Raw genomic sequence first — 25352 nt, 5'->3', positions numbered from 1 at the left:
AAGTACCAGAGGCAACTTTCTCAAGCTCCACATGTTGGACATCTTTCACATTCTTCTCAGAGACTTTGTACATACTTTCTTCATCAAATGTCAGATCTCTGCTGATTACAAGTTTTTTCATCTCTGGGCACCACAACCTGTAACCTTTGACACCACTACTAAAACCAAGAAAGATAGCCTTTTTGGCTCTTGGATCAAGTTTATTTTCAGTCACATGAAAATAAGCAGGTGAACCAAAAATACGGATATAGTCATAATCAGAAGAAGGTTTTCCAGTCCATACCTCCATTGGTGTCTTACCCTGAACAGCAGCTGAGGGTAACCGGTTGATGATGTGACATGCATAATTAACTGCTTCTGCCCAAAATGACTTGCTTAAACCCGACTGAGACAACATACATCTAACCTTCTCAAGCAAGGTTCGATTCAATCTTTCTGCAACTCCATTTTGTTGTGGAGTTCCCCGAACACTAAAATGTCTCACAATTCCTTCCTCTTTGCAAACTTTAAAGAAAGGGTCGGATGTGTATTCACCACCATTATCCGATCTCAAAATCTTAATCTTTCTCCCAGTCTGGTTCTCAACCATTTTCTTCCAACTCAAGAAAATGCTCAATACCTCACTCTTGTGCTTCATAGTGTAAACCCAAGACCTTCTTGAATAATCATCAACAAAGGTCACGAACCAATGTCTACCACTCAAAGAGGGAGTCTTTGTAGGACCTCAAACATCCGAATGCACATAATCAAGAATGCCCTTCGTCTGATGTACAGCAGTACCAAACTTCACTCTAGTTTGCTTCCCCAAGACACAATGCTCGCAAAAATCAAGCTTACAAGTCGTGGCATCTTTTAGAAGACCTTTTTTCACAAGCCCTTGTAGAGCTTTCTCACCGGCATGGCCTAATCTCATATGCCACAATCTAGTAGTATCTGAATCAGATGTGCTCATATTTTAAGAGACTACAGATGCTTCACTTGTCACAGTGCTTCCCTGCAATAAATACAAATGGCCACATCTAGGAGCTTTCATCACAACAAGTGAACCATAAGTAACTTTCAATGTCTGTCCATCTGAATGAAACCTAAAACCCTTGGATTCCAAAGTACCCAAAGAAATAAGATTTTTCTTCAAATTCGGTACATACCGAACACCTGTCAACTCTTTAACCATGCCATCATGCAACTTCAACCGAACTGTACCAATCCCTTTTGTTATGCAAGGATTGTCATCTCCCATGAACACAACTCCACCATCAAACTCTTTCAAGCTTGAAAACCAATCCTTGTGAGGAGTCATATGATGAGTACAACCCGTATCCAACACCCACTTAGTAGCACAATCAAATGATGAGGAAGTGGTTAAAGCAAAATCAGAAAAATCTGTTTCAACCTCAGCAACATTAGCTTCAGAACTTTCTTTGCCTTTGGTCTTCAACCTAGGACAATCTTTCTTCCAATGGCCCTTATTATGACAAAAGGCACATTCATCCCTTTCCAAAGGTTTTCTACCTTTAGAGTTTCCTCTAGGTCGAGACTGTGATTTTTTCCTACTAGAAGATGATCTTCTCTCCGATGATCTACCTCTAACAAATAAAGCTTCAGAGGTACTATCATGATTTTTATCTCTATGCCTCATTTCATAATTCATCAAGGCATTTGACACATCTTCAAATTTCACAGTTTCTTTACCATGCATAATAGTGGTAACAAAATGCTCATAAGAGTCCGTCAATGAATTCAACAATATTAAGGTCTTATCTTCATCCTTAATATCCTCATCTAAACTTAACAAGTCGGCAATCAACTTATTAAAAGCATCAAGGTGTCTAATCATTTTTGTACCTTCTTTGTATTGGAAGCGGTAGAGCTTTTTCTTCAAGTGTAGTCGGTTCTCTGCACTCTTTGTTATATACTTGTCTTCCAATTTTTGCCACAACACACTTGCTAATGTCTCCCGCATCACAAAATACTTCTGAGTTTTTGCAAGGCACAACCGAATTGAAGAGCAAGCCCACAAATTTAATTTCTCCCATTCCGGCTTCGACATAGCTTCCGGCTTCTCTCCCAAAGCGGCAAGTAGATTTTGTTGAGCCAACACATCTTTAACCTCACATTGCCACATCCCGAAGTTGTTTGTGCTATCAAACTTTTCCACTTCGAACTTTGCATTTTGCACCGTAGTTCTTGCAAACCCAGAGCTGCTTCCAAAAGGATTCTCATCTTGCCCGTCTGACATCTTTGGCAACTAGACAGTACCCAAGAGCAACCAGTGCTCTGATACCAATTGTTGTGCTAGGATAGCACCAAAACCTTATGGAACCAACTCTTGATAACCCACAGAAAATATATCAAATGATATGCAAGAACAAAATATTAAAGACACCAAGATTTTAACAAGGTTCCTCAACAGTCAGTGTAATTGGAGTACGTCCTCGGAGCAGTAGGAGCTCACCCAATAATCCACTATCAACCAAATGGGAGTTTACAAAGTGTTGGCAATCTCACAACCCAAATAACCCAATACACCCAATAGCTCTCACACACTAAAGAAACAAATAGAGGAAGAAATATAATGAATAATTTCTTCTCTATACATATAGCTCAAAGCTATTACAACAACTACTTTGGTAGATGATTACTAACCAATAAAGCAGCAGCTTCTTCTTTCTTTTTGGGCTCTCTGCAACTCTCCTTGCTCTCGGTAGCTCTAACTTCTCTCTTCAGAAAAAATGAGCCCTCTTTTCTTCTCCTCCTTTCTTCTACCCAAAAACCAAATAATTATGGCTTTAAAGGAGCCACAAAACAGGCCACAAAACAAGGAAACATAATCATGTTGTCCTTTCCCTTTTTTAATTTGTTTTGTTGTCCACTTTTTTTCTTTATAATTTTTTATAGCCAAAAGTTGGCCACTTGGCCACATACTCCAACAAGTTCTATTCACTATTCACAAAAACTTTTTTATTTTTTTTTATTTTTTTATTTATAAAAATGTTACTCTTGCCACATATTTATACCATTATTTATTCCATTTCTCTAATAAATAGGAGACTCACATGCATTGGCAATCCCAACCTATATTAAAGAGATGATATAAATGATGGTTCAAATAAATAATAAGTGTAAGATTATTCTTTTGTTTTTAGGGAAATGATAACGGACTCTCCCTCTACCTATGAGTTCGGCTCAAAAAATAAATGTTGTATATGGGTTCCACTAATAACACAATAAAAGGTAAAAGTTGGAATTAAAAATTTCTCTATCTTCCCTCACCCTCTCTCTCTCCTCCCACCTTCTCTCCTTCCCAATAAAACCCAGAAAATGCAAAAAATGCAACCCAATGGGGAGATCTAAAATATTGGGGTTGCCAAAAAATGCAACTCAATGGGGAGATCTAAAATTCCAAATTGTTGTCCCTCCACCTGTTGATTAAGATTGTCATAGAAACCAAAGAATTCAATTGATTGAAAAGATCAAAACTCATATCCAAATTTATCCATTATATTAAGACAAAAACAAAACCCGAACAGATACCTTCTAGTATAATATTCATGTAGAGAAAAATTTCTCTCAAAAAAAAAAAAAAACTAAAATTATTGACAAATAGATACAGCAAAACTAAAATTTATTGGAACTCCTGTAATGGAAAAGAAAACCTCATACCTGGTTTTGGTTGTGTTTTTGCTATTTATGAGAGGGATAAACAAACTGAAGAAAATAAGAAGCAATATTTACCCAAAAAAAAATCATCAAATACAACTCATTCAACCCAAGCAAATACAGATTACACAAAAAAAAAAAAACCCTTCTAAGTAAATTCAAGTTTATGGGTTTAGAAAGAATACTAATGCCAAACATATAAAGAGCTACAGTAAAAAGGCACAAATTGTTTGATTTGCTTAAGCATACTTGGCTTCAACAACTTTCTTCTTCACTTATTTTACCTTCTTGTGATTGTTCACTACAATATCAACATTCACAAAGGATAATTAATTATGAAGAAAATTTGATATAGAATCAAAGATATTGAGAAAAGAAAACAGTGCAAAACCTTTGAGCTTGTTTCTAATCTCCTCACAAACATACGAAAAAGAAAAAGAAAAAAAAATGAGTGCAAATAAAACCTTTGAATTTCAATACAATTTCCTTTGATAATATTCATATTTTCATACTTTCTGAATATCCCAAGAAAGCTTATAACTTCATTTTACTATAGTGTAAGCATGTCCAAAAGGGAGGTTAAATGATATCATAACAAAAAAGGTAGATATAAAAAGAAAAGGATTAGTGCGTCAGACTTTTGTTGACACAAAATGTATCTTCTCTCAGAATTTTCAAGGGAAATTTGTATTATGTCTAACATATTGTTATACAACGATATTTTGCATGAGTATAAGATCCATTTTGTTATAAAACCATATTTTATTTTACCCACTGAGGTGAGGGAATTGACTAAGTTACAGAATAAGAGTCAAAACTAAAACCTTTTACTTTTAACTGAAAATGATCGGTGCTAAAAAAATTGAAATCATTATTGTTCATCAAAATATAAAAAAAGGTACACATCAGTAAACATTATATATCTTAAATACTAATATATAATCCTTTATTCATTTTAATTGTGCAGTATCTCTGTTGTTTTTTTCTTTGTTGGTGTTTCACTATTTTTCTTAACTGTTTATAATAAATTCAATATATCTATGTAGTAGACTGAAGGGTTTAGAGCTGAGCAAACTTAGCAAAATGTTAGAAGAAGAACTACACTTGCCCTCTGTTTATCATCATTTTCTCATCCAAAACCAAATTTTAGAAAACAAATAGTCTGTAAAATTTAGAATCGGAAGAAACCTCAATTCCCTAGAATCCCACAATATTTTCAGATCGACTCTACAAATTCAAAAACCCTCCGCATGCAATCACTAAAACCGATTAAATTGGTTCAAAAGAACCGGTTCTCACAACCACTTCAAAAACCAGCAAAAACAAAAACGGGAAATTGAGAGCTGTTTCTCAAAACATTAACTCCCAAAATTTCAAAATTTCAAAATTTATGGATTTGTGCAAATTCAGTTTCGTTAATTAACCTGTTTTGCTCTCTGTCTTAGAGCAATGATGGATCATTCACGTATCAACCGTAAGCTGGTTTTGTTCAAATTCCTGCATGGGTTCATTCTTTTATGCATGAGCACATGCCTCGAATCTACAGCACTTCGCAGTCTTACTCTGCTTGGAAATGAATCTGATCGCTTTGCTCTGCTAGACTTCAAGAAAAAAATAACGGCAGATCCTTTCGACGTCATGAGCTCGTGGAATCATTCCATCCATTTCTGCAATTGGGTTGGGGTTTCTTGCCATCGTTCCACCAAAAGAGTCTTGATGTTGAACCTGGAAGCTCGAAAGTTGGTAGGCTCCATTCCACCTTCCGTTGGAAATCTTACTTATCTTACTGCAATCAATTTGAAAGACAACAACTTTCATGGGGGAATTCCTTCAGAAATGGGTCATCTACAAAGCCTACAATATCTCAACCTTTCTCATAATTCCTTCCGTGAGAAAATTCCAACTAATTTGTCGCAATGCGCACAACTAAGATTGCTTAATTTGGAATACAATCATATTAAGGGGTCCATTCCGAACCAACTCAGTTCATTGTTGAATTTAGAACATCTATGGCTTTCTGGTAACAATCTCACTGGAACCATCCCACCTTGGATAGGAAACTTTTCTTTGTTGAGCAGTCTTACTCTTGGCGAAAACAATTTTCAAGGAAGCATACCCAATGAGCTGGGGCATATAACAGGCTTGGTGGTATTCACAGTTGAGCTGAATAATTTGTCTGGTATCGTCCCTTCTTCAATCTATAATATTTCGTCCATACATATTTTCAGTGTTGTTGAAAACCAGTTGCATGGAGAGCTACCACCAAATCTAGGCATTTTGCTCCCTAACCTCGTAAAATTTTTCTGTGGTATGAACAAATTCACAGGAAATATTCCTGTATCTTTGTCAAATGCTTCTAGACTTCAAAGGCTTGATCTTTCTGTGAATAAGCTCACTGGGTCAGTCCCTGGTGAAAATCTCGGAAGCTTGCAGAGCTTAGTTCGGCTAAACTTTGAATCCAATCGACTGGGAAATGGAAAAAACGGTGATTTGAAATTTTTTAGTTTCTTGGCTAATTGCACTAGTTTGGAAACATTGAGTATTTTCCAAAATCATTTTGGAGGAGGAATCCCGGGTTCTCTTGCCAACCTTTCAACCCAACTAAAGTCCCTTACTCTTGGGGAAAATTTGATACATGGAAGCCTCCCTAATAGCATTGGAAATCTTATAAACTTGAACCGTCTAGGAATGGAGCGTAACTATTTGGATCATAGTGTCCCTAATGAAATTGGGAAGCTTCAAAAGTTAGTCGTACTTTTTTTGGGTGGCAACAAGTTTTCTGGGCCAATTCCGTCCTCCTTGGGTAACATCACTTCGTTAACAAAGCTCTACATGGAGGACAACGGGTTTTCTGGAAGTATACCTCCAAGTCTTGGAAATTGCCGAGATTTGTTAATACTTTCACTTTCTAATAACAATCTTACGGGAACAATACCTAAAGAGCTTACTAAGCTTTCATCTCTTTCAATTTCTTTGGAAATTGCCGACAATTATTTGACTGGTTCACTGCCAAGTGAAGTAGGGGATTTGGTACATCTCACAATGCTAAATATATCAAACAACAAGTTATCAGGTGAAATCCCCAGCACCCTCAGCAGATGTGTTAGTTTGGAGTTCCTGTACTTGGAAGCCAATAAATTTGAAGGAAAAATTCCTCAGTCTTTTAAGGATTTAAGAGCCTTGGAAGAACTGTACATTTCAGACAATAACTTATCTGGACAGATTCCTGAATTCATAGGCAAGCTTGAAGCTCTAAAATATCTCAATCTTTCATATAATAATTTCGAGGGTGAGTTGCCTAAAGAAGGGATTTTTTCAAATGCTAGTAGTGTCTCAGTTGTTGGAAATCATAGATTATGTGGTGGTATCCCACAATTACATCTACACCCATGCCCCAAAAATTCGCAGCATTCATCTCGTGGACTGCTTTCCTCAAGGGTAGTCATCCCAATAGCTTGTGCACTAGCATTCATAATTGTTGTATCGTGCTTCTTTGTTGCTTGTTCAATGCTCAAAAAGTCAAGAGATAGACATGCAACTACACGCTCTTATAAGGATTGGAAATCAAGCGTATCCTATTCAGAACTCGTTAAATCAACTAATGGGTTCTCTGTGGATAATCTGATTGGTTCAGGAAGTTTCGGTTCTGTTTATAAAGGGGTAATTCCTAGCGATGGAACAATAGTTGTTGTTAAGGTATTAAACCTTCAACAAGAAGGAGCTTCTAAGAGTTTCATTGATGAATGCAAAGCTTTAGGAAGTATTAGGCACCGTAATCTTCTCAAGATCATAACAGCATGCTCAAGCATTGATAATCAAGGCAAGGACTTCAAAAGTCTAGTTTTCGAGTTCATGGAAAATGGAAGTCTAGACTCATGGTTGTATCCAAGATGTGAGGAGGAATCTCCAAATAAAAGATTGAGTTTTATGCAAAGATTGAACATTGCCATTGATGTTGCTTCTGCGTTAGATTATCTCCACCACCATTGCGAAACGTCTATTGTTCATTGTGATCTAAAGCCAAGCAATGTACTTCTTGACGAAGATATGGTAGCCCATGTTGGGGATTTTGGTTTAGCAAGGCTCCTCTTTGAAACATCAAATGATTCCTCCTTTAGTCAAACCATGTCATCTCAGTTGAAGGGTTCTATAGGCTACATTCCTCCAGGTATGAATAATGAGTTTCTTTTTTCTGTTCCTAATAACTTATTACTAAATTAGCTAATTAATTCTTATTTTTAACAAACAAAAAATCATAACATAAAAATTTGTAACGACGTTATCGATTTGTAAAAGTCAAATTGCATTTGCATATGATATCTTAGTTTATAATGTCATGGCTAATCGAATTCCACATTGACTTCATGAATCGTACTTAGAAAATGTTAATAAACTTTATCCTTAGAATTGATTGAATGAACGTCTATAAAATACAAGTCTGGATACTCAGCTAAGTTAAGGTTTGATTAATTAGAAGTAACACTAAAGGGATTAGTTTACTGAGTAATTAACCATGCTAACTTACAACCAACTAATTCTTAAAGTGCTTTGTTGAGCTGGACTATGAGTGCTATAATAAGATACACATGTTTGCTAACAATGGCAGAGTATGGCATGGGAGGCCAAGTTTCAATTCTGGGAGATGTTTACAGCTATGGGATAATGTTGCTAGAAATGTTCACCGGAAAAAGGCCCACTGATGACATGTTCAAAGATGGTCTAAACATTTACCAATTCACAGCCATGGCTTTGCCTGACCATGTGATGGACGTTGTTGACCCTTCATTGCTCATTGACCTCAAAGCAAATGATGATGTTAACGATGACATAGTACGAGAAAGAGTTACGCCCAGACGTAACTATCATGGTCCAAACAAGGCAAAGAAATTAGAGGAATGCTTGGTTGCAGTGATGCAGATAGGATTCAATTGCTGTGCGATATCACCAAAAAAGCGGATGCTTATGGATGTGGTCGTCGGAAAAATGAGTGCCATTAGGGACTCATACCTCAAAATTTAAGAAAAGACTGAAGGACAAAGCAATGTTGCTCAAAGGGGAATGGGCATCGCTGAGAAGAACGTTTTCCACTCTGTACTCACCAAAGATGTTCGACCTTTGCCGCTCTGCTGCTTCACATGAGAAGGCATTGCTGTTTTGTGGTTTTTGTTTCTCTTTTTCTTTTTCATGCTATATTGCTTTTAACTTTGCCTTGACGATGTTGTGTATGTTAAAATTGAACATAGTACTTTCGTTTGTATGTTCTATTTCAAATTCGTACTGACTATTTCTTATTGTATATGTATGAATTGGAGGAACAATGAAAGGTGAGCAGTGTGCTTTAAATCTGAAGGCCGAAAAATGAGAGAAGTGTGTGAGAAGTAAAAATGAGTGTGTAGGTAACAATACCCATTATTTGTAGCGTGCTTGCTTCCTTGTAAGGAATTGGATTTATAGTGTGCATGCTTTCTTACTTTAAATTTTAATTTTTGTTAGTAGGTTAAACAGTTAGTTATTAGTGGGGATAAGAATTGGTACGATTAAGCCACGTCAACATTTTATATTGACTTTTTTGTAGAGACAACAAGACAAAAAGCATAGTGTGAGGGGAGGAGAGGGAAGATGATGTGAATAGGATAAGAGATAATCATACTCTTAATATGAAACCATAGAGATGAGAGTAATTCAGCAGGTGGGCCATGTATCCTAATTTTCATTTGATTTTTAGTTTCTAAATTTTATTTAAATGTATATGTGGTATGATAAATTTTGTATTTTTAAGGGATCAATTATTGAGTTTGATGTGCTTAAAATTCATACGTTAATATTTAAAAAGTGAAAATTTAATTTGACAGAGACCATACAGAGTCACATTTGAAAAAATCTCCTTAGCATTTCTATAAATTAAATTGGTCCCCAAATCCCAGTGTGGACATGACAAATTCTCGATAAGTAGGGCAAGACTTCAGAGTTCATAAGTCAACTAGTAAACCCAAAACTCACAATTCCAATTTCTACAATGTGACTTGTTTTTTGTTTTTGTTTTTTTTTTTTGGACAAGAAACGATAGACTGGTATTTCATTGAATTTCACAAACAATTACACGAGATGCCAATCGGGTACATAAGCTTCAGTGATCAAGAAATTGGTTGGAGTAAATTTGTGCAAGTAAACAAACAATAAACCCCTAAACAGCTAACACAAGCACTGCCTTACCCTACAAGATGTCTCCAGTTCAAATTTGTCACAAAAGCACGATAGACGCAACAAATTAACATTGGCAAACACATAGGTCATCGCACAAGTGTGAAGCCACATAAAGTCATCGCAAGCGAGACCACAATAAATCATCGTTGAAAGACGAGACTACATATCAATCGTATAAAGCAAAGACAAATCCAGCAACCACAAAACACGCGACCACAATTTACAGGGGGAGGTAACAAAACCAACTACATACTACTTCGAGAATGAAAGGACCACCGATCAATTCATCTCAACGACCAAGACCCAAACCAGGACCAAACCATTAGCACACTAGTGAGCTCAACAACATCCCTGAGAAGATCGGGCCACACAAGGCGGAGTCACCTAATATGGTTGCACAAGATAGCCGCCCCATCATTGAACGCCCTAGGCGGCGGGTCCGCAGGATCTAAGCGGGCAAGGATGCAACCACCAAATTGGAGTGGAGAGGGTCACAACCACAAAAACAAGCTGATGGAAGTGGAACCAACCCACCAATAGCCACGAGCCTACCCTGACCGCCAATCAAGCCCCAAATCAAGGAAAGAACCTTGAAACAGGCAACTGCAAATCTAGGTAAAGGCACAAAATAATGGGAAAAAACTACGGGGGAGGGAGATGGTAGACAGAGATGCAAGGAAAGGGAGAGACACGAGGGAGGGGGCAGCGCAGGGAAGGGGGAGGGAGTGAAAGGTGAAAAACAGAGGTGGAGGGGTTGGCAAAGGGTTAGGAGGGGAGAGAGAGGCTAGGAGGAAGGTGAAAAGTGGTTGTAACCAACCCTAAGCCAAAGCAAGCAGCCGGCGGCTGAGATTACAGAAAAATTAGGGTTTGTTTTTAGGAAGGAGAGTCGGAGAGAGAGAAGGTTTGGTTTTGAATGATTCAGTATGTGTTATACAATAATTTTTCAGTTCCAATTACACTATTGTTGCCGATAACTGTAAAGAAACAGCACCACTACTTGCTTAAATCCCTACGCATGTCGACCTTCATCTTCCATGTCAAGGTAGACCTGTAAGAATGCTTAACTCTTCCTCCTCTTCAAGAATACCTCTTCAACCAAGTCAGTCAAAATGTTCAACCCATTTCCTCATCAAATACCTCAGAACAATTGATATGATGTTGGCTCTTTACACCCAAGATGCCAAGCATGGATAACTCTGCCATTTTTCTACATATTACTTATATATTGCCGGTTTGGTGTCTAGAATTTATTGAATTATATACTTATTATAAAATTTAAAGTACATTGAAAAGATTTGTATTTTAAAAGGACAAAAAGGGCAAAGGAAAAAAGATGTTTGCCACTTAGTAATATTGTTTAATGATATTTCTTTTATAATGTTCTAAATTTGAATCTCACAAGTGACAAGTTTGCAACCAATTATTCTCCCCTCCTTAGTGTTTTGTAGATATATTGTTGTATATAAAAAAAAATTGAGATAAACGATAACTTTAATGGATTAAATTGTTCAATATTAGAGGGAGAGGAAGATCAAACCCGCATTAGGGTGTATAAGTATTATTACTATCCACAGGTACATTAAGAGAAAATGTGAGTGCATTTGACCCCTACAATGACATTTTTTTTCTCTCCACTAATTACCATTGATTACCGCTCTTGGTTTCTCTCTCTCTCTCTCTCTCACTAGAAACAGTATCGGAGAAAAAGTGAGAGCATTTGATGTTTTAGTACCGGGATGTGCTATTCACACACCTCATTTTACTTCTCTCACACCCTTGAAAATTTTTGTCCATTGATTTTCTTCAATTCATCTGATCCAACGGCCGAAAATTAAAAAGGTGTGTGAGAAATAAAATAGAGTGTGTAGATATCACATCCCTTAGTACCAAACAATGTCACCTTCGTCTCCACTAATTATCACTCTAGATCCCATATATTGTGGACATATGTTGGTTCTATCTCTTCCTTTATTCCTGAAGTAAAAGACACGGCAGTAAAGGAAAAGATGTTTGTCACTTACTAATACTGTTCAGTAATATTTTCATTACAAAAGGTCTTAGGTTCGAATTTTAGAAGTGCCTAGTTCATGACCAATTTATTCACTCCAATGATATTAGAGGGAGCGAATAACGTTACTATTTTCTGGCCCTAAAATTAAAAGAAAATGTGAGTGTTTTTGACCGCACCAATGACATTTTTCACTCCACTAATGATTGATTACCACTCTTGCTTTTGCTTCCTCTCCTTACTATGCCCTCATATTTAAACCCCATCTCTCTGTCTCTACGTATTCTTTTGCTTTCCCTCTCCGGTTGATGGTACACAAAACCACACACACCTCCATTTCTAGCTTTTTCCCTCAAAGCCTTTTATTCTCCTTCAGAATTTATCAACTTTTTTTTTTTTTTCTTCTTCCTGTATAACTGCAATTAATCGTGACAAAGAGGCAACAGTTAATCCCCTTAATTCATAACTGCACGGTGACTAAAGCGATTAGCGACGGAGTAGGCACCCATAAACGTTACTGTAGCGGCCGAAGGTTAACTTCGGAAGACAAGTTGAGTGCTCTTTCTTGATATTGTTTGAACGATTTTCATGATGCCATTCAAGACGGGATCTCCCTCTCTCTTTCACATACACTAAGCTTCAACTTTATAAGAATCTTATGAATCTTTTTTGTAATTAATTAAATAACATATGATTCTTTCTGAGAAAGTGAAGTCCCCAAATCAAATGGAGATTACCAAATATGATTACTTGATATAAGTTTAAGATAAAAGGTATGCATTGAGTTCTACAAACATAACTAATACATGCGTCATCCACCTGTTGGTTAAGATTGTCATAACAAAGTTTATCCAGTATATTAAGACAAAAACAAAACACAAACAGATAATTTCTAGCATAATATTCATGCAGAGAAAAAAACTACCGAAAGGCCAATTTTATAGGTTTTGCTTGCTTTTAGCAACCCAACAACAAAAACAGAATCATTGTGAACCACAAAATATCCAGAGCCAATAACTCAGTAAAAACGCAAGGAATGGATAACCAACAACAACAACAACAACAACAAGGAATGGATAACCCATTAAGAAAAAATAACAAAGAAAGCCATTAGGTTACCATAGTCAAGTGTTCTCATTTGCCTTGAAATGGGGTACCACCTTAGACACACATCCAAACCAGACACAACGGCTCGTATTCTACCAATGCACTGACTTATTAAACACAAAACACTCAGCCCTAAGATCCTGTATTACAATTTGGAATTTTCTTACGCTTGCATACAATACAAAAGTAGTATAGTTATTTAAAACAATTACTATGTCTTATCACTTAGCAACCATGTTTCCAATTGCTGCATTTCTTATGTTTTATTAATTTTTATGCTAATCAAACATAAATCACATACATATTCCTAAAACAAAACAAAAAAATGTTGCAAAGGGGAAATTAGAAAATCATATTGAAAACCCCTACCAAAGCACATTAATAATATTACTAATGAATGTGATTCGAGAAACAAACCTTGTTCGAGTGCAACCGATCAGATCTCGCCCTTGCATCGCTGGTTACAACACATCACTCTATACACAAGATCGCCCCAAAAAATTGATAAGTTACCTACTTAATAGATTAATGTAGACAAATGTGAATTTGGTTAGTAATTAGTAATCTTTGTTTAACAGGTATTTTTATTCCTACTTAACAAACCATTTTGAATGGCTTAAAACTCAAAAAATGCAAAATTTAATAGAAAAGTTTCAGTCAGACCTTATTTCAAACACATTGCTCTGTTCTTCTTGAGGCTGCGGAACAACACCTCCACCAACATTGATTTACAGAATCTGTTTCAATCACTTTCTCATCAACCCAATAGAGCACAGTGTTCAAAAGTTACTATTTACAGAATGTATTGTCCAGTGAGGCTCATCATGGGGAAAACACCGTCCGAAAACTTTGTCCACAAACCCCTAAAACCTGTATCAAGCAGATGAAATAGACTTCAGTTTCGTTCGGGCAGAATTCAAAACCTAAAACCGGGTCTTAGAAAAGCTTATTAATTTCTCAACCAACAACCTTAAGCTCCAAAGCAGTTCATTACCCTAATCTCTAAATTCCTCCACCCTTCTTTGTGAGTATAAAGTCATCCTATTTTTTTACCACATAAACAACAAATCACATGTGTAATATACATTTTTCTTTTCAAACTTGAAATTGGCGTATCACTACCAAAATCAGAAATTTAATTGTACAAAGCATACTAAAAAACTACTAAGTTCAGATAAAGGAAAAAATTTCTCCAAAACCCAGAAAGTTAAAGGAAAAAATATACAAAATGATGAAAAACTTACTAAAACCCAATTATATTTAGTGATAAATTTGAAGTAGATCCAAATTTTACATGAGTATAAGATCCATTTTGTTATACAACGATGTTTTATTTTACACAATGAGGTGAGGTACACATCCATAAACATTATATAGCTTAAATATTAGTACATAATCCCTGATTCATTTTAATTGTGCAGTATCCCTGTAGTAGATTGATAATTATCATTCCAAAAGTTAGTAAGTATAGAACTTTTCCTGACCAAATTTAACTAAAAGCCAAAACAACATTAGTAAGGAATTCAATAATTACCAGGGGAGAGGGGTTTAGAGCTGAACAAAAAGAGGAACTATAATCATGTAAGGCATCATGTAATTGGCTCCGCCCCTTACTCCATATATATATGATAATGATATTTAAGGAAAGTCTTTTCTGACATAGAAAATGAGGAGACATGAAATATCATTCCAATATTACTTTTACCAATATAAACATGCATTATACTATAACCCATTAATATACTTATATACATTATACTTTTATATATTATAATACATTATATTATTTATATATTACAAGATGCTAGCTTTGCAAGAAACCATGAGACAAAATCAGCAAAATAGAAGAAAAGATGACTTACACTTTTGAGGCCTACTGCAAGTCTGGGACTTCCCCTTTGTTTATCATCGTTTTCTCATCCAAAACCAAATTTGAGAAAACAAACAGTCTGTAAAATTCAAATTCAAACTCAGCACATACAGTCTGTAAACACTTTCAATCCCCTAAAATCCCACCATATTTTCAGATCGACTCTACAAATTCAAAAACCCTCCACATGCAATCACTAAAACCGATTAAATTGGTTCAAAAGAACTGGTTCTCACAACCACTTCAAAAATCAGCAAAAACAAAAACCGGAAATTGAGAGCTGTTTCTCAAACCATTAACTCCCAAAAATTTCAAATTATTCCGAGCCGATAAACCTTTTCAGAACACTAAGAATCACAGATCGGAGATACTTACTCGTCATAGGATTTAAGCAAACCCAAATTGAACCATCAAGGAGAGAGCAGCGGCGAGGAATTTTCGAAAGAGAGAGGGGGGCTTTTAGAGAGGAACCAAAAACACCAATCGAGGGCTTGTTTTGTTGGTTGGTCGTCGTCGCCAGATTAGTCGAGGAGAAGAGTGAGAAGGGAGAACGAAGAAAAAGAAAATGTAAAATAAATACAGTACATACATGATGGGTATATCAGGGCATAATAGGAATTAGCGCAAATTAACATCGGTAGAAAATTGGGAGGGTATTTCAACTTTAGCATATATTAAGTTTCTCTTTCAAGATTTTCTCCATTTTTTTTTTAACCGAGCACTACAAATTAAGCAGCCGTTCATGCCTTGGGCAAAAGTAGAAACCAATGGAATTATGGAAGTGAGATTTAAGGCTGGTTTGGTATTGTTGTGCTTTGAAAAAAAAAACACAGCAAAAAAGTTGGTAGGCTCCATTCCATCTTTCATTGGAAATCTTACTTATCTTACTGGTATCAATTTGAGTGACAACAAGAAATTCCTCCAGAAATGGATCGTCTACAAAGCTTACAATATCTCAACCTTTCTCATAATTCCTTCCGTGGGAAAATTCCAACTAATTTGTCACAATGCACGCAACTAAGAGTGCTTGATCTACAAATCAATCGGATTATGGGGTCCATTCTGAAACAACTCAGTTCATTGTTGAATTTAAAATATTTATGGCTTGATGGTAACAATCTCACTGAAACCATCCCACCATGGATAGGAAACTTTTCTTTGTTGAGTATTCTTTATCTTGGTGACAACAATTTTCAAGGAAGCATACCCAATGAGCTTGGGCATATAACAGGCTTGGAGAAGTTCTTAGTTCATATTAATGATCTATCTGGTATAATCTCATCCCCAATCTATAATATTTCTTCCATATCCACGTTTTTTGTTGGCGTTAACCAGTTGCATGGAGAGCTACCACCAAATCTCGACACTATGCTTCCTAATCTCATAAAACTTCACTGTTGTACGAACAAATTCAGAGGAAATATTCCTATATCATTGTCAAATGCTTCTAGACTTCAGGTGCTTGAACTTTCTGAAAATGGCTTCTCTGGGACATTCCTTGGTGAGAGTCTAGGAAACTTGAGAAGCTTAATTTGGCTAAACATACATGACAATCGGTTAGGAAATAGAAAAGTTGGTGACTTGAATTTTCTTAGTTTCTTGGCTAATTGCACTAGTTCGGAGTTTTTGAGTCTAATCTATAATAATTTTGGAGTAGAAATTCCGGGATCCATGTTGGAAATTTTGAGTAGAATTTCATTGTCCCACATTGCTCACCACCACAATGTTTCCTCACTTTATAAGGCTTTGTCCCTTGTAGAAAGTGATTGGAGTGATAGACCTTGGAAAATAAAATTGGGCTCACCCTTGAGGTTGGGCTTTGAGATGTGCTAATTAATATAATATAATATAATTAATTATCAAAAGATGGACTCTGTTGATGCACAAAACCGGAGGTCTTGGAACAACGTAAATCCGACCGTGAATCTGCATGAAATGTAAATAACACAAGAGTTATCGTGGTTCACCCCAAGATTTGGGCTACGTCCACACTGATTGTATTGTATTTCTCTGTTGAAGAGGGAGAGAGAGCTTAGAGCTTAGGGGATGTGAGGAGGCTTCTGAGGGTGAGAGAGGGGATCTCAGGCCTAGGAATTGGCCTCCGAGAGTGAGAGTGAGGCCTCCGCCATTGTGAGGGTGAGGGGTCCTTTTATAGAATAAGGACTCCTCACTTATTACATATTTGCCCCTTCCTTTATCCCATAATTACATTTAAGTCCCCCGAGTATTTGTACGAGATCTAAATACGAGGCCCTAAATATGGTATAAACAGTAGTCCCCCAAGTCTTCAGTCAAGAGAGTCTTTTGGCTGGAGACTTGAAATTCAGTCCATGTGTGGGCCGAAGTAACTGATGCTCGATATGAGGCGGTGCCCAATCTGAAATGATGCTCAACTAGAAGTAGCACATGTTGTGAGGCCGCTTTGCTTGTAGCTTATGTTGCCTTGGTTGGCTTGGCTTGTGGCGTTTTGAAGGTGAGGGAGTCCCTTTTATAAAATAAGGGCTCGCTCCTCGATACATAAATTTAGGAGTGATGCTCGTGGCGAGGTGGTTGCTCAGCTGACGGCGATACTCTCTAATGGTGGTGAGGGAGTCCCTTTTATAAAATAAGGGCTCGCTCATCGATACATAAGTGATGGGCTAGAGTTGATGCCCACGGCGAGGCGGTTGCTCAGCCGGCGGCGATGCTCTCTAACGAAGGTGAGGGAGTCCCTTTTATAGAATAAGGGCTCGCTCCTCAATACATAAATCATGGGTGATCTTTCAATGAAAGTGAGGGAGTCCCTTTTATAGAATAAGGGTTCACTCCTTAATACATAAATAATGGGCTAGAGTTCCCCAAGTATTTTTCATGAGGCCCAGTTGAGGCCCAATATATGGTACATAATGTAGTCCCCCAAGTCTTCGGTCAATAGAGTCTGTTGGCTGAAGACTTCAAATTGAATCCATGTATGGGCCGAAGTGGCGGTTGTTCGGATGTGGTATTTGTATACCCTGCACTGAAGCTTTGTAAGTGAAGCTTTGCAAGTGAAGCTTTGAAGCTAGAGCTCTTGTAAATGAAGCTTTTGAAGCTAGAGCTCTTGTGAATGAAGCTTTTGAAGCTAGAGCTCTTGTGAATGAAGCTTTTGAAGCTAGAGCTCTTGTGAATGAAGCTTTTGAAGCTAGAGCTCTTGTAAATGAAGCTTTTGAAGCTAGAGCTCTGTAAATGAAGCTTTTGAAGCTAGAACTCTTGTGAATGAAGCTTTTGAAGCTAGAGCTCTTGTGAATGAAGCTTTTGAAGCTAGAGCTCTGTAAATGAAGTCTTTGAAGCTGATTTGACATGAATGATGCTCATGGATGTTTATGTTGATTGACATGAGTGATGCTCATGGATGTTGACATGAGTGATGCTTATAGATGTTTATGTTGATTGACATGAGTGATGCTCATGGATGTTGACATGAGTGATGCTCATGAATGTTGACATGAGTGATGCTCATGAATGTTTATGTATGATTGGATGAGTGATGCTCATGAATGTTATGTATGATTGACATGAGTAATGCTCATGTATGATTTGAAGTACTGTGCGTACTTTTGATCACCTGATTGGTGGTAATAGTGGCAGGTTGTCGAATAATTGTGGAGTACTAGGCGTACTTTTGATCGCCTGGTTGGAGCTATTTTGGGCTTATGAGCCTTCGCTCTCCACACAACATTCCAGCCCATTTATTTTGGGCTTTGCCTCTTTTTTTTTTTTTTTTTTTTTTTTACCCTCTGATGGGGTTTATACATATTACTCTCTGATGGAGTTTATACATATTACTCTCTGATGGAGTTTATACAGATATCTCCGAAAGATAATAAAAATAAATTACATCATTCAAAAATACTGCTTTTGAAGGTGAGTATGGCAGATGGTTGGATAATGAGATAGTATCTGCATAATTGAAGGCTGGGTAGTGGAATGGCAGATGGCTGCAAAAGCTTTTGCTTTTACTTTTTCTTTTCCTTTCTGCATGATCCTTGAGTCCCCCGCAATTATCTCTGGTCTTCCGCAATTATATCTGTCCACCCATGTTTTATGGCCTTTGGAGACCATCTGATTTTAAGTTTTTAATTGCCATTGCTTTCCTTGCTTTTCTCTAGGATGACAGCTGCTTGGACAGACACCACCCATATGCCTTTCTTTATCTCTCCACTCCTTCTCTGCCCACCTTGATTTGTAAGGTATCTTTTGCCAAACCCACTTGTTTTGGTCGTGCCCATCCATTATCTTTGTCTCTGTCTTTTCCTTTTTCTATTTTACTTTGCTTTTGCTGTCTCTGTCTCTGTCGTGTTTGCCTACACCTTGCAGCTGCGTTGAACCCGGCTTGCTGTCATTGGGAACGAGCTCCTGCAGAGCCTTCATCCTCTCTGCAATTCTCTCTCTCCGTAATCTTTCGGCTATGTTGTGCGGGTCAGTGACTTGACCTCTTCTCGCCTTGATTCTGGACCTTGATTGAACTTAGTTGCTTATATCAGCTTCCATCAACATCACTCCCTTGCTCTGGTAATAATCATCTAGCGCTCACTGATGTCTTGACTGATTTAATCCAAAATAGCGTGCCAATGGTCGTCCAAACTTGAATGAGCCTTCTGCACTTTGGTGACCGCATTCTTAGAAAATCCTTGACATCGAGCCATCGGACGAGGAATCTGAAGATACGGCAATGGGCTCAGCAATTGCTGAGGCGTCTGCTGGACCGGGGGCGGGGCCGCCTTTTTGGGGGACTCAAAGACCGGCGTGATCATTTTCCGGGGAGATTCAAAAACCGGTTCGGGCGGCGTCATAAAGACAGTGTAGGACCCAATCTTGCCAATCATTGGAAAGGAAGTGGAGTCCCTGTTGATGGCCATCTGGGTTGTATTTGGTTCGGAGGAAGATGGGAGAGAAAGTGAGGCTCTGCTGAGCAGCAAGAAGCGGAAACAGCTTTGGGAGACATAACCGGCGACGAGACTCTATTAGTGGGCGATCTCCTCAAACAGGTGCTGGGCATGGAGATTTTGGCCCCGGAGAGATGAGAGAGTGAATAAACTGGGCAGCTACGGTGGTGTTGGCAACGGCGGAGTCGTGCGGCTGGCCCTGGAGAGACAATAGAATCTAGAAATTGGAAGGGAAGCACGGTCTGGAAATTGGCCTGAACCTGGCGATCGAGCGGCTGGGTGGAGAGAGGCGAAGAAGGGTCTCCGAGCCTCCTCCCTCGTCGTTATCTGCCATCTTAAAGGACTTGAAGCTTCAGGAAAGCGTAAAGTGATTCGATCTAGAAGGTCCGATCGGGGATCGGAACAACGCCGTTTTGATATGGTTGAAGGTTGGGTATCGAAAACTGTCAAGAAGTGGGGATCTTGTATGCAGAGATTTCATACTGCAAATATGCAAGAGGCCCAAATGCCAAATTCAAAGTCAGAATTTGAAGTTGAAGAAACCATGGGGAGAGAGAAAGAGGCAGAGAGAAAGTGGTGTTCTTGGTTTTTATGCTTTTGCAGATTCACAGTGGTGAGATTTGATGAAAAAATGAAAGAGAACCGACATAGTTTTTTGTGTCGATTCTCACAGACGGCGCCAAATGTTGATGCACAAAACCGGAGGTCTTGGTACAACGTAAATCCGACCGTGAATCTGCATAAAATGTAAATGACACAAGAGTTATCGTGGTTCACCCTAAGGTTTGGGCTACGTCCACACTGATTATGTATTTATTTGAGGGAATAGAGAGGGAGAGGGTGAGAGCTTCTGAGAGCTTCTGAGGGTGAGAGAGGGGATCTCAGGCCTAGGAATTGGCCTCCGAGAGTGAGAGTGAGGCCTCCGCCATTGTGAGGGTGAGGGGTCCTTTTATAGAATAAGGACTCCTCACTTATTACATATTTGCCCCTTCCTTTATCCCATAATTACATTTAAGTCCCCCGAGTATTTGTACGAGATCTAAATACGAGGCCCTAAATATGGTATAAACAGACTCTAATAATTAAATACTCTAATTAATTATTTTTGGATTTAATTAATTATTTTTAATTAATTTCGAATTTAATTATTTTTATTATTATTATCTTATCAACAGACTCATCCACTCATCTTTTCAGATGAAGTCTAAAGTGTGAAAGTACGCAAAAAGAAAACACACATATGATGAGATGTCTCCCAACAGTCACATCTCATTCTCATACATGCTGCGAACAGGAATAATCACTCTATATATACATCCATCTGCATGATATTTAGAACACAGAAAACATAAATCTCCTTCTATAATCCATATCATTCTTATTGAAAGTACCACAAAGAAATTCGCCAGAAGTTAAGTTTTCCGGTGCTGGAATTCTAGCTTAATCGTTGAATCCTGGTGAAACAGACGTCCGGAGAACTACAAGTACTGAGTGGGGGCGGAATTTCTGTTTCAAGGACATTACGGTACGCAAGCCTCGATCTTCAATATTACACTGTTTATTTATTAGCATATATCAATTTATCACAGATTGTTGACATATATCCAACAATCCATAGCCAACCTTTCGACCCAACCTAATGTTTTAGTTTGGGGGGAAATTTTATACATGGAAACCTTCATAGGGGAATTGGAAACCTTATAAACTTGACTGCTTTAGAATTAGAAGATAACCATTTGAGTGGCAATGTCTCGCATGAAATTGGGAAGCTAGAAAAGTTAAAGGAACTGTATTTGGATGTTAACCAATTTTCTGGGTCAATCCCATCATCCCTTGGTAATATGACTTCATTGTTATACATGAACATAGACTCAAACAGGTTTGAGGGTAGTATACCTCCAAGTCTTGGAAATTGTCACTACCTATTAGATCTTTACCTTTCCAGTAACAACCTTACGGGAACCATACCTAAAATGCTTATGGAGCTTTCAACCCTTTCAATTTCTCTAGACCTGTCTGACAATTATTTGACTAGTCTGATGCCCTTTGAGGTGGGTAATTTAGTGCATCTCACGGAGCTAAATGTATTAAGAAACAATTTATTAGGTGAAATCCCACGCACCCTCGACTGTTGTACTAGTTTGGAGTGCTTGTATTTGCAAAGTAATAAGTTTGAAGGAACAATTCCTCAATCTCTTAAGAATTTGAAAGGCTTGGAAAAACTTGATATTTCAAGCAACGACTTGTCTGGGCCAATTCCTGAATTCATAGGCAAGCTTGGTGCTCTCAAGTATCTCAATCTTTCGTATAATGATTTTGAGGCCAAGTTGCCTAAAGATGGTATTTTTGCAAATGCTAGTGGTGTTTCTGTTCTTGGAAATCATAGGCTTTGTAGTGGCATCCCACAATTACATCTACCTCCATGCCCCCCAAAAAAACACCATTCATCTCGAGGACTACACTCCCCAAAAGTAGTCATCCCCATAGCATGTGTACTTGGAATCATAATTGCTCTATCATGCTTCTGTGGTGCTTGTTCAATGCTAGAAAAGTCAAGAGATAGACTTGTAACTTCACATTCTTATCAGGATTGGAAATCAAGTGTCTCCTCCTTACAACTCGCTGAATCAACTAACAAGTTCTCTGTGGATAATCTTATTGGTTTCAGAAGTTTTGGTTATGTTTATAAAGGGGTAATTCCTAATGATGGAACAGTAGTTGCGGTTAAGGTACTAAACCTTCAACAACAAGGAGCTTCCAAAAGTTTCATAAATGAATGCAAAGCTTTAAGGAGTATAAGGCACCAGAATCTTCTCAAGATCATAACTGCATGCTCGAGCATTGATAATCAGGGCAGGGACTTCAAAAGTCTAGTTTTCGAGTTCATGGCAAAGGGAAGTTTAGACTCAACGTTGTATCCAAGATACAAGGAGGAATCTCCAAGCAAAAGAATGAGTTTTATGCAAAGATTGAACATTGCCATTGATGTTGCTTCTGCATTAGATTATCTCCACCACTTGTGAAACGGCCATTGTTCATTGTGATCTAAAGCCGAGCAACGTACTTCTTGATGAAGATATGGTAGCCCATGTTGGGATTTTGGTTTAGCAAGGTTCCTCTTTGAAACATCAAATGATTCATCCTTCAGTCAAACACTGTCATCTCAGCTAAAGGGTTCTATAGGCTACATTCCTCCAGGTATGAGTTTCTATCATTCTAACTTCCTTTTTATGTTCTTAGTAAATTATTACAAAAAACCAACTAATTAATTTCTATTTATGAAAAATACATTACTTCCTCTTTTTTTCTTGGAAAATAAGTATCATATAAATCTAAAAAAGATATTGTTCTAATAGTAAATTGCATACGACATATTGTATGTATGTCCTGACAGAGTACGACATAGGAGGCCAAGTTTCCATACTTGGAGATGTTTACAGCTATGGGATACTATTGTGTGAAATGTTCACAGGAAAAAGACCTATTAATGACATGTTCAAGGGCGGTTTAACCATTTACCAATTTGTAGCCTTGGCTTTGCCAGACCATGTCATGGATGTTATTGACCATTCAATTATTCTCAACCTCGAAACAGATGGTGGCGTCAACAATGACATAGTGCGAGAATGAACTCCATCCAGACGTAACAATGGTGGCTCGATGAAAGCAAATAAATTAAAGGAATGTTTGGTCCCATTGATGCAGATAAGACTCTCTTGATGTGCAATGTCACAAAGGGAATGGATGCTGATGGACGCGGTTGTCAGAAAAATGAGCGCAATCAAGGACTCTTACCTCAGAGTTTAAGAAAACTTGAGAAGGACAAAGCATGCTGCTCAAAGGAGAAAAGACATGATCACTCATCAATAATATTTTCCACTCTCTACTCACCAAAGTTTTCTCTCTGTTTTTGCTTTCTTTCTCTTGCTACTGCCTTGGATTTTGTCTCGTTGATGTTTGTGGTGTGTTTTGCTTATATGACTTGAAGTTTTCGAATTTTAATTTGTGTGGTATTTTTTAGAATTTTAATGATTAGTGGTTTTTGTTGGATCAATTTTTATTTATTTATTTATTTATTTATTTTTATGTTCTTTGTTGAATGGCTAACTCTACAAAAAGTAGTCCCAAACTGCTATCATTTTTTATAGAATTTGCAAATGGTGTTAGGAGTGTGAAAGAGAAGGTGGATTGTAACAACATTGCTAGTTACATTTTTATTTAATCCCAGTGTTTGTTGTTATCGGTGTTCTAAAAATGTTATTTTGCCATATTCATAAGTGAAAACATAAAACAGATTCACTTGTAAACGAGAAGCAGAAAGTTGCATGATGGTAAGAGCTTAACATTAAGGTTTAGTGCAAAGGGTTTGGAGTGAAAGGGACGCTCAAGTTAGGAGCATTTTTCCGTTGTAGTTGAAGGCCTGGGATTGATTTCCCACTCCATAAAATCGCTTGTGTAAAACAAAACATTAAATTTAATATGAATATTGCTAACATTTCTTACAATATGTTTTATTAGAAAAGAACATAATGATTTTTTCTAAAATGTCAATAACAATACTCAAAATATTTAGCATTGTCACTTAACTTCATAGTTAGTAAATTTGCGTATAATATCCTTATTATATATGTACATACGTATTTTAACAAGTTTTGTTTTCCATACACGTATAAATGATTTGTTAAATTGTACGCTTTTTAAAACTCCAACGTACTATACATATTTTTCAGGTTTAAAACACGTTTTTTTTAATACATAGATATTTTTGCACTAAAACTTCTCACTTCCAAGTGAAGAGAAAGATTTAAAACACGTTATTTTCACACGTTTTTCAATTCACACATTTTACCCATAGTTTAAACTTATTATTGATTAATAAATATTAAAATTTTAACCAAATTTTCAAAGTATTATTTTAGTAAAATTGTACACCGTGCGTATTTTTCACATACCATACCTTTCACTAACTACGCTTAGATCATCTCTAACATTTGGAGTAAAACTCAAATGTTAGGTTTTAAACTTACTCCAACTTGCTCCAACCCTTGGGGCAAATATTAGTTTTTACCCAAACCTCATTTATAGGGCAAATTTAGCCTAGGATTTCTTCGGGTTAGTGGGGCTGACCCCACCCTATATGTGTACTTTTTTTAATTTTATATTTATAAATTCATTGAATTCAACGGCTAAGATATAATATGATCAAAACCAACGGTACAACAACAACAAAACATTTTCTTACTAAGTGAGGTCAAATATATGAATCCTAGAATGACATTGCGTTCGGTTCTATGTCACGTCTTCCTTTAGATCTAAGTACTCTAAGTATTTTCTTAGAGTCTCATCCAAAGTCTTCCTCTACCCTTTTGGCCCTGAACCTTTGTCTTGTAATCGCATCTTTTAATCGGAGCGTCAGTAGGTTTTCGTTTCACATGTCTAAACTACCGTAATTGATTTTCTCTCATCTTTCCTTCAATTTCGGGTATTCCTACCGTACCTCGGATATCCTCATTCCAAATCTTATCTTTTCTCGTGTGCCCACACATCCAACGAAGCATCCTCATCTCTGCTACACCTATTTATGTACGTGTTGATGCTT

General features: G+C 37.3%; 2 protein-coding genes across 4 annotated transcripts in view; both read left to right on the top strand.

Moving 5' to 3' along the window:
• The window catches only part of LOC126619120 (probable LRR receptor-like serine/threonine-protein kinase At3g47570), a 99545-nt gene extending 90447 nt beyond the window's left edge, over nt 1–9098 (top strand). For 2 of the 3 annotated variants that reach the window (XM_050287400.1, XM_050287397.1), the window contains 2 exons: nt 5106–7828; nt 8267–9098. In XM_050287400.1, coding sequence (XP_050143357.1) covers nt 5110–7828; nt 8267–8679 — 3132 coding nt within the window. In that variant the 5' untranslated portion in view covers nt 5106–5109 and the 3' untranslated portion in view covers nt 8680–9098. Of the gene's footprint in view, nt 1–5071; nt 7829–8266 lie in introns of those variants that run through there. The other variant, XM_050287399.1, reaches the window with a different exon arrangement.
• An 11073-nt stretch (nt 9099–20171) lies between these two features.
• LOC126618233 (probable LRR receptor-like serine/threonine-protein kinase At3g47570) lies at nt 20172–23383 on the top strand. Its single transcript, XM_050286294.1, has 4 exons — nt 20172–20338; nt 21438–22772; nt 22830–22951; nt 23148–23383. Exons 1-4 carry the CDS (start codon nt 20172–20174, stop codon nt 23381–23383), a joined length of 1860 nt encoding a protein of 619 aa, XP_050142251.1.
• Nucleotides 23384–25352: the final 1969 nt, after the last annotated feature.

The sequence above is a fragment of the Malus sylvestris genome, chromosome 4 (genome assembly GCF_916048215.2).
Source record: "Malus sylvestris chromosome 4, drMalSylv7.2, whole genome shotgun sequence".
Lineage (NCBI taxonomy): Eukaryota > Viridiplantae > Streptophyta > Magnoliopsida > Rosales > Rosaceae > Malus > Malus sylvestris.
This window is presented reverse-complemented; position numbering and strand designations above follow the sequence as displayed.